Source organism: Miscanthus floridulus, unplaced genomic scaffold (assembly GCF_019320115.1).
Source record: "Miscanthus floridulus cultivar M001 unplaced genomic scaffold, ASM1932011v1 fs_619_1_2, whole genome shotgun sequence".
In the NCBI taxonomy this organism is placed as follows: Eukaryota; Viridiplantae; Streptophyta; class Magnoliopsida; order Poales; family Poaceae; genus Miscanthus; species Miscanthus floridulus.
In genome coordinates, this window is record NW_027097021.1 from 6555 (window position 1) to 16604 (window position 10050).

Sequence of the window (10050 nt, forward strand, 5' to 3'; positions counted from 1 at the left end):
TGTTGCTGCCTTCACCAGCTCATCTGCTTCTGAATTTTCTGCTCTTGGTATGTACTTCAGGGTGAATCCCTGAAGCCTTCGCTCAAGTGCCCTTACTGTGGCCAGGTATTTTACTAGTTCTGGTTCTTGGGCCATGTATTCTTCTCTGACTTGTCCTGCCATGACTTGAGAGTCTATTTTTGTCAGTACCATCTTTGTGTCGAGTGCCTTTGCTTTGTTTAGCCCTAGTATGAAGCCTTCATACTCTGCAATGTTATTTGATGCTTTGAACTCTAGTCTGGCTGCATACTTCATCCGAAGGCCTAACGGTGCTATCAGGACGACGGAGGCTCTTGCTTCCTGGTGTCCCCATGCTCCATCTATATAAATGTCTAGATCTGAGCTTGGGGTTATGGGTTTTGATGTACCGAAGGTGTCCAATCTGCCATGAAATCTGCTAATGCTTGTGATTTTATTGTTGTTCTTGAGACGAAGTTGAGATCAAATTGGGATAGTTCTATTGCCCATTGCCCTATTCTTCCAGAGGCTTGTTTGTTGTTGAGTGTATCTCCTAGCAGTTGAGAAGATGGCACTGTGATTTCGTGCGCATGGAAATAATGCTTCAGCTTTCTTGATGAGATTAGGACGGCGTATGCTATCTTTTTTATCTCTGTGTAATTCAGCTTTGCCCCTGATAGTTCTTTGGATATGTAGTAGATAGGTTACTAGATGACCTTGGATTCTTCTTCTTTTTCTTGAACAAGTACTCCACTAACTGCATCATCGGAGGCTACTATGTATAGCAGTAGTGGTGCCTACAGATCTGGTACTTTGACTAGGAGCTTGGAGGCCATGTAGCTTTTGAGCTACTGGAAGGCCTTCGACTGCTTTGGACCCCATTCCACTTTGTCTCCGCCTCTTAGGGATTTGAAAAGTGGGAGACTGTGCTCTGCTGACTTTGAGATGAATCTGTTTAGCGCTGCTATTCTCCCTATGAGCTTTTGGACTTCTTTCTTGGTTGATGGTTCTACCATTGAGATAATGGCCTTTGTCTTTTCTGGGTTTGCTCTTATGCCTTTGGGTCCTATGATATACCCGAGCATTTTGCCTCGGCTTACACCAAAGACACACTTTTCTGGGTTTAGCTTGAGTCCAGTTGCTCTGAGATTCGTGAAGGTTTCTTTGAGATCTGCAATGTGATCCTCTTCATTCTTGCTCATCGCCACAATGTCATTGACATAAGCTATGATGTTTTTCTGCAACTAGAGGCCAAGAACTGCTTTTGTCATTCTAGCGAAGGTTGATCCCACGTTCTTGAGCCCTTCGGGCATTCTGATGTAACAATATGTTACAAAAGGAGTAGTAAAGCTTGTTTTTTCCTCATCTTCCTTATTGAGCCAGATCTGGTGATACCCTGAGAAACAGTCCAAGAGTGAAAATCGCTTGCAGCCTGCTGCCTTGTCCACAGAGGTGTCTATCCTTGGCAGTAGAAATGGATCTTTCTTACCGTATTTGTTGAGATCTGTGAAATGTATGCACATCCTCATCCTTCCATTTTTCTTAGGTACCAGCACTATGTTTGCTAGCCACTCTGAGTATTTGACTTCTCTAATGACATTTGCATCTAATAGTCTCTGCACCTCAGCCTTCGCTGCTAAGATTCTGTCTTCTGATATTTTCCTTTATCACTGCTTCCTTGGCTTCATTTTAGGGTTGATATTGAGAGAGTGTTGTATAATATCTCTGCTGACTCCTTTTAGGTCGGTGGCTGACCATGTGAAGACATCTTTGTTCTTGGCTAAGGTCTCTATGAGCTCTGCCTCTTCATCTTTAGAAAGATTGCCTCCGATAATGACTTTCCTGTCCGGTACTACCTCCTCCAATGGTACTGACTTTGTTTCTTCTTGGTCTTTGAGGTCTGTCTTGCCCTTCGGTATGTCTGAAGGCTCCAGCGTATTGCTCTTGGCTGACTCAACAGAGTTGATGTTTCGCTGAGACTTGTAGATGGCTCTCTCTATGTTTCTTGCCTCCTTCTGACTACCGTGGACTGTGATGGTACCATACAGTGCTGGCATTTTCATACAAAGATAACCCATATGGATGGCTGCATTGAACTTGTTTGCAAATCCTTTGCCGAAGATGGCGTTGTATGGGTAGCTAGTAGAGGTCCACTACATCAAAGGTTACATATTCTGTTCTTGCATTTTCCTTCCCTCTGAAGGAAACTGGCAGGGATATTTTTCCCAATGCATCAACCTTCTTTTCTCCAAAGCCGATTAGTGATGAATCCGAAGGCTGCAATTGGCTTCTGCTTAATTTCATCTAATCGAAGGCATTAACAAAGATGATATATGCAGAGCTTCCGGAGTCTATGAGAACCCTGTTAATTTTTCATCCTGCTATATTGGCTTTGATTACCATGGCGTCAGCATGGGGGTAGCTTTCCAACTAGAGGTCTTTGTTCTGAGAATGTGATGGGTGTCTTCGACCAATCTGTGCAGCGTACTAGACCCTGTACTGCTATGTTGTTGACAAGCCTGAGATGATCCTTCTTCTACTTCTTCGTCTAGAATTCCATTGAAGAGCCTCTGGCTATTGGCAGTATCATGCCTATCGTAGGCAGAGGTGTGTGGGGATTGATTTGGTTTTCTGGGTTAGGTTCATTTTTTGGCACGGGTAGCTGTGGTGGGGGTGGAGGCGGAGGTAGTGCTTCGAGCTGTCTATTGTGAATCTGAGTTGGTTGGTTTGTCTCGATGAATGTTATGTGCGGAGGCCTTGGGTTTATGTAGGTGAGGCTGGCTTCTGCGCGCTGGTTACTGGCCTACCCTTGCTGCTGGGTGCTTGGTCGCCATGTAGGTAAAAAGTTAGGGTAGTATGCGGCTGGTAAGGTGGTTGGATGGATTTGATTGGAGTTAAGTCTTGGGTAGATTGGGCAGTATGGCTGCTGCGAGGGTGCAGTGAAGGTGTGGTTAACTTCTCTAGCGGGTTGTTGGGGCAGAGGTTGAGGGTTTGCCCTATTCTTTATCCTCTCTTGAGTTTCCTTCGCATCTGAGCAATCTCTGGTGATGTGCCCTTTGTTCTCTTCATGAAAGAAACAATACTGCCTTCGCTGTCTTGGTTCCTAGTTTTTGTTCTAATTCTTCCTTTTGATTGTATTTCTTGCCTTCGTACTGCTTTTGTGGTACTTTGTTTGGGGTTGCCTCTAGCATCTGCTGCCCTTGCTGGCTATTCCCTTGCTGCTCTATATTAAAAACTTGTTGATCTAGTTGTTGCTAAGGTTGTGATTGGCCTTGGCTTCTGTTGGCCTTTTGTGCATTCCTGCTGCTCCCTTGGTACTGCTTATTCTGATTTTGCTCTTCTAGCCTTCTACTAAGGTCGTTACCTGACCTGTAATACTTTTCTAACTTGTTGTAGAGTTCCTCTATTGTGCTTGGCTTTTCTCGAGCTAGATAAGCTACAAAAGCTCCGATGTGGAGGCCTTTGATTGCGGCTTCAATTGCGACATCTTCTGGGACATTTGGTGCCTTCGTTTTTAGCTGCACAAATCTCTAAAAATAATCCCTTAGAGCCTCCCCTTGATTTTGTTTGCACTAGAACAGGTCCATTGAGGTTAAGGACTCAGTGGTAAACCCTTTGAAGTTAGCTATGATTTTGTCTCGGAGGTCTTCCTAGGAATATACTGTACTTGGTCTCAACATCGAATACCATGCCAATGCATCACCTTCGGCTGCAATAATGAATGACTTGGCCAAGACAGTGTCATTCCCGCCTATGGAGGCTATAGCTGCCTCGAAACTCATGATGAACTGGCGCGGGTCTGATCTTCCGTTGAATTTGGATAGGGTAATGGGTTTGTAAGATGAGGGCCAAGGTAAGCTTTGGGTTCATTCGGATAGTGAAGATTTTGAATCTATGGTTCTATGGGCTGGAGGTGAGGTGAAAGGTGAGCTGAAGGTTGGTTGGGTGGCCAAACCTGGCGAAGGGTTAGGTTGGCTCTGATTTGCTGAGTGGTGCTGGTTAGGTGTGTTGGAAAGAGGCTGACTAAGCTGCATGCTTTGAATCTCCGCCTGCAAGATAGCCAACTATTGTCTGATCTCTGCGGCCTAAAGTGATGCCTGAACTACCCTTTGGTTTGCGGCGAAGGTTGCCGCTAACCTATCTCTTTCTTGCTGTGTGCTCTGCAACTAGGTTTGGATCTATTGGAGCACTTGCTCTGGTGTTGGTTCTGGCGCCGGCTGCTCCTCGGTCGCTATAGGCTGATCATTCGTAGCATCTTATTCTATGACTGGCGCTTCGGTAGCAGTAGCATAGGTGCTAGGGCGTTATGCCTGGGCCTTCCCCTTGTGGTAGGCTCCAAAGGTGCTCTTGTGGAGGCTGCTCTCTTTCTTGCCATTGTGGGTTTTGCTTGGCCTACACGCGGTGGGTGCCAATGTTGAAAAACCAGATTTCCAGTAGGAATGAGATGGTGGGACCTTCGCCTAGGCGGATGCCCTAAGTGAAGGCTGAGGAAATGTTAGGTGGGCCCAAGCACAATTAGGGTTTCATCAATAAATTCACCAACCTCTCTTACACAGGATTCAAGTCCCCCTTTTTATAGGACGCTATTTGCTACCTTCCTACTTTACATCTTTGCCCCTTGACAGCTTGGGTACATTCCGGGAATATCCCTCCTGCTAATGCTGACTGCTAGGTATCCTTTTCTTGAACCGCCTTTGCTTCTTGGGCCATGTCCATGTGCCTGCAGGAGGCCCACGGCCCAGTATCGCACTCCTACAGGAACTTCCTCCTTCCTGGTGGAGGTCTCCAAGGGTTCTTCTTGATCTCTGCCCGGGAGGCCTCCGCCTGTGCCTCCATTTCACCGCTCGATCCATTGCCTTCGCTAACATCACCGGAGCCTCCGCCTTGTACTAAGTCCGGCGAACCTTCGCCGGGCGGGGCCGCAGGGGCGAAGGCTTCTGGTCAATTTCCCTGCACATCACTTATGCAACCGGTTAATGTTAGTTCCTACTACTGTGGTGCGCCTTAGTCTCCGCGGCTCATAACCGTGTCCCAACAATTTCCATGTTGTGTTTTAATTTAAAATGATTCCTTTTTAAAAACATGGCATATTTATGAGAATTTGACTTGATAGACTACGATCGACGTAACTTGTTTTCAATCTATAAACCTTATTCGTTCTACAGTCTCAACTAAATCATTTTTTAAACATCACAAGGAAAGTACACATGCCGCACAGTATTTTTTATGACACAAAGATTACCTCGCGCGATACGTCTGCTTGTGTGTTCTCCAACACTTTGGTAATTCTAGGAATCTCGCCCGTGGGTTAACAAAGCATTGTAAAACTCCTCTCTCTTAATGAAACACGTGTACAGGCACGTTCACAAAAAAAAAAGTGATAATGGATCGAACTGAGTGGTACACATATCTATGACTCGGCATGGCATGTCCAAACACATTCATTTCTGGTATCTATATCGTATATAGCAACATAGTTGGCCACTGGATTCAGGACCGGTGCGTCGTAAAGCACCTCGCCAGCGATTGAGACCTTTTTCTCTTGGTGTCTCATAATCAACATAGTAGATCAAAGTAGAAAAACATAGAGGCACAAAGTAGAAAAAATATATTCTTTATTCTCTGAAAATTGATTAGAGCCCCCGTGTAGACATAAGAGATGATTGATAAGAGCCCACAAAGAGAACTGGCAAGGGTTATGATTCCTTCTCATAGAGAACAAACTATGATTATGATTTTCCATTCTCTTTTTGTTCTTGGCCAGATTTCTCCTTTTCTTTTTCTTCTTGGCCAGATTTCTCCTTCTCCTTTTCTTCTTGGTCAGCTTCCGTAGGTTTCGTAGCAGGGAGGGCAGCTGGGAGGATGTAGAAACCGATGGCGTCAAGAAAATCTCCTGCGCGGGCGAAAATGCCGACGACGCTGCCGTTGAGCACGGGCAGATTGTGGTGCGTGCTGTCTACCCCGTGGCCGAAAGGCCCGTAGCTGCGGAGGTTGGTCACGACCTTGATGGAGGTGATGCAACACTCCACGTTCTTGAACGTGAATGGGCCCACTGACCAGGCAACTCCCGTTACATACTCCGAGGGCTCCAGCGTGATCTGCATGCATGCATTTGCGGATATATATAGGTGCGAAAGAATTATGGAAACAACAATTGATTTGATGCGAGCTAAGGATCGTCGGAACTCACCGTCTCCGTGCCCTCTCCTTTGCCGTTGCCGCCCCAGGGCCCGGCGGTGTGAAGCTTCCCGCTCCGGTCACGGTAGGAGAAGGCGATCCAGTCGATGACCTTGCCCCAGCGGATGGTGATGCTCTCCAGCCGCTGCGGCGCCACCGTGAGGTCGCAGGCGCTGCCACCGTCGCCGCCCCACGTCCCAAGCTTCACCACCGAGCTCTGCCGGCAGGACGACAGAGGAAAATGAGTAGAGATCGATTATGTTTGATTGATTTGCGTTGTCAGCTCGAGTAGCGATGCGATCGTCTGAGTCTGATCGATGCTTGTGGAGCTAGCAAGAGGAGAGGGAGAGGAAGAATTGAGGGAGACCATGTCGTCGTCGCGAGCTCGCGTCGCCGCCGGCCGCAGCAGAACTGAACGAGCCGAGGGAGGAGGGAATAGGGATGCAGTATTGCAGGCACAAGATTGTAGGCGTGATACGGAGTTCCATATATTTGTTACATTATTATATATAGTACATACATATATCAATAGCTGGGTAGTTGGCACCAGAGAAAGCGCAAATTTAGATGCGCAGTGATCTTGTGGTTGTTGGTATGCGCGGCTGTGCGGCCTCCACGTACAAGGAACCACGTTACCCTGCAGCGACCAGTCACGGGATATAACTGGAGTTTTTAGAATTTAGAAGAAAGGTACACCCACCTAGACGGCTAGCTAGACTTATGTGCATCTCGCCAAGCTGTATGGGAGTGAGACAGCTCTCTACAGCTCCATATCGAAGAAAAAAAAAACAGCTCAGCTTCTGCTTTATCTAGCCAAACGCTTGATTCACAGAGCTCCCCAAAGGATGCTCTGTAGATCCATGAAATCTACAGCGCTCCCCAAAGGATGCTCTGAAAACTCCTGTGTCATGGAGTTAGAGAAAATTACCCACTACTACCACAGGTTACGCAACTTAGCGGTTCGTTGTATTCTCCATCCCCTTCGTTCTTCGTCTCCGTGGCGCCGCCAATCGCGTCCTTCCCAATGCTGCCGTCCTGCCCAGCTCCTCCTTGGTTGCGCCAAGCCTGGCGCCATCCTGGCCACGCCACACCCGGCCCGCCGTGGCCGTGCCCGTTCCAACCGAGGCCTCACCCAACCAAAGCACCGTGGAGGACGATGGGATAATCTTGTGCTTTTTTGTTTTAGTCCCTTAATAATCTTTTATAATTGCATATGAATCTAGATTCATGGTGGAAAGGTCCCAATCAGAGCCTACATCCAGGTGGATCTCGTGCTCTGGATCTACTTTTGGAGCTGGAGCTGTCCTAAACATGCTCTTTAGCATGCATGGCTTAGTACCATACCATTGCACTACTTCATTTCAGATGCATTTTTTATTTACTGAGTCTGCCAAATGATCTTTATCAATGGACCATTTTAATATTTAGCTTATTACTACTGAGTCTGACACGTGCTATAAGAGAAAAGGAGATCCCATGTCTGGGGACTCTCTCGACTAATTTGCCTAACCGATCAAGGGAGCACAGAATCGTCCTGAAGACCTACGCAGCCACCAACCACTCTCCAATGTACGCAGCCACCAACCACTCTCCAATGTCATTGTTCTCCATCTTCTCCAACATTGGCGTATGCATGCTTCGTGAGCAGGCAGGGGGACATCAGCGACCCTAAAAGCATCTCTGATTTAAAGGCCAGCACCAATAAGTCTAATTAATTCTAAGTTAAGTAAGCGATTCGGAGGCCTGCTCCCGGTTGTCTGAAACCCTAACCCTAGCCACCGCCGCCGCCGGTGGAGGGGCCAGTGCCGCGGACGCATTCGCGGCCACCGGCGAGGACTTCTTCTCGGCTCTAGCCACGCGGGGCGGCCTTGCTTGCCGCGGTGCCTAGCGGCCTGCGGCCTGGTGCCATGGCAGGAGAGTGTTAACAATATCCAATAGGATCACATGACCGCAATATCTGATTGATTGATATCTCCTAAAGATTGGTTGTGCGCTCAGGCTTGGATTGCGGGTGAAGGCAAGTATCACGACTTCGGTTAGATAGGATATGTATCTCCTGATTGATGTAATATTGTGATGTAATCTAGAGTTACCAAAAGTAGTTAGCTTCTTCTTGTTGTACAAGTTGTACCGCCACGCCAGGGGCTCTTCCTGGCTATATTAACACGAACCTGTGAGCCTGAGAGGGCATCACGTTCCAACCATTTTCACATGGTAATCAGAGCTAGGTTAGTCCACAATATTCTCGATGGCTTCCTCTTCCGCGCTTCAACAATCGTTCTCTCTGTTCGGTTGTCCCGTCACCGAGAAGCTAGGCAAAGCCAAAGAGAGGAGTAGCCGGACTTGACATGGATTTTAATCCGATTGTCTTGGTTGTCGTGGCGCACACGGAGCCGCTATCTTTGGGCGAGCTCTACACCCAGCTAGTGAGCTGGGAATAGTGGATGGATCTCCTACATGGTGGATCCAGTTCATCTGCTAACACGGCTACACATGGAGGTCATGGCGGTTTCAACCACGGCGGTGGTGGCCGAGGACGCGGGCGCGGCCGCAACCGTGGCAACAACAACAACAGCGGGTGCCCCCGGCAGAACTACAACGGTGATAAACCCATCTGCTAGCTCTGCGGCAAGGAGGGCCACACCGGACTCCGCTGCTTCAAACGATTTGACGCTTCCTTCACCGGCCCACCAGAACAATCCCGATCTGCCTCCTTTGCGTCATATGGGATCGACACCAACTGGTACACCGACACTGGTGCTACCGACCACATCACGGGAGAGCTGGAGAAGCTCATCGTGAGGGACAAGTACCATGGAAACGACAAGGTTCATGCTGCTAATGGCGCATGTATGAGAATCAATCAAATTGGTCGAAGTTTTGTTCGTACCCAAAATCAAAATCTCATTCTAAACAATGTTCTTTATGTTCCTGAAGCTAACAAAAGCCTGGCATCTGTTCATCGTCTTACATCCGATAATCATGCTTTTATTGAATATCATCCCAACTATTTTTTGATTAAGGACCAGGCGACGAAGAAAACCATCCTTAGAGGGGATGAAGCTTTCATCACTACCACCTATCTTATTAATCGCCTCCCTAGTAAAATTATCAATAACCAAACTCCTCTTGAATGCCTGTTTCATCAAACACCAGACTACTCCTCTCTTCGTACTTTTGGCTGCGCATGTTGGCCGAATCTACGGCCTTATAACGCTCGCAAGTTGCAATTCCGCTCCAAACGCTGTGTCTTCCTAGGATACAGTAACATACACAAGGGGTTCAAGTGTTTAGATGTCAATGAAGGGCGTGTCTATATTTCCGGAGACGTGGTCTTCGATGAACACGTCTTCCCCTTCGCCGAACTCCACCCAAACGCCGGTGCTCGATTACGATATGAAATTCTCCTCCTTCCTCCAACTTGGACAAATCCTTCACATGATTTTGGGGATGAAAATTCTTCAGATCATTTTGATAATGATTCCCTACATACTAACCCTATGTCTAAGCGTGCGGCACATGAAAAAAGTTCGGCGTCAAACGAACTAAATCTGGCCGGAAACGAGCGTCATTTCATGCTCCCCAAGCAATTTCCCGTTTTGGCAGGAACAGGCGGCGATCCCCAGGCTGATTCACCTGCACCTTCCACTGTGGAGCCGACAGGATCAGTCTTGGATCCGGCGACGTCAGCTCCTGCGCTCGTGACGAACGCATCAGCTCCACCGGCTTCCTCTCCGTGTGCGCCACCTGTCTCGAACTCGCATCGCCTGGCTCCGTAGACGGGGGATAGGATATTTCGATCGGTGGTGGAGAATCTCCCTTGGGTCTGCCGCTCGCCGGATCTTCTGCGCCAGCCACAGATCAACCCACCGGATC

General features: G+C 47.9%; 1 protein-coding gene across 1 annotated transcript; it reads right to left on the minus strand.

Annotated features, from left to right (window-relative positions):
• Positions 1-5383: 5383 nt before the first annotated feature.
• Positions 5384-6699, minus strand: LOC136532429 (protein GOS9-like). The gene is made up of 3 exons (XM_066525027.1): positions 6542-6699; positions 6188-6391; positions 5384-6095 (listed from the first exon to the last, which is right to left on the minus strand). Exons 1-3 carry the CDS (start codon positions 6542-6544, stop codon positions 5727-5729), a joined length of 576 nt encoding a protein of 191 aa, XP_066381124.1. The 5' UTR covers positions 6545-6699; the 3' UTR covers positions 5384-5726.
• Positions 6700-10050: the final 3351 nt, after the last annotated feature.

Excerpts from the sequence above, each read along its gene's own strand:
- LOC136532429 (XM_066525027.1), bottom strand. Across the intron at positions 6,096-6,187 it reads AAGGAGAGGGCACGGAGACG|ATCACGCTGGAGCCCTCGGA; the intron begins GTGAGTTCCGAC and ends GCATGCATGCAG.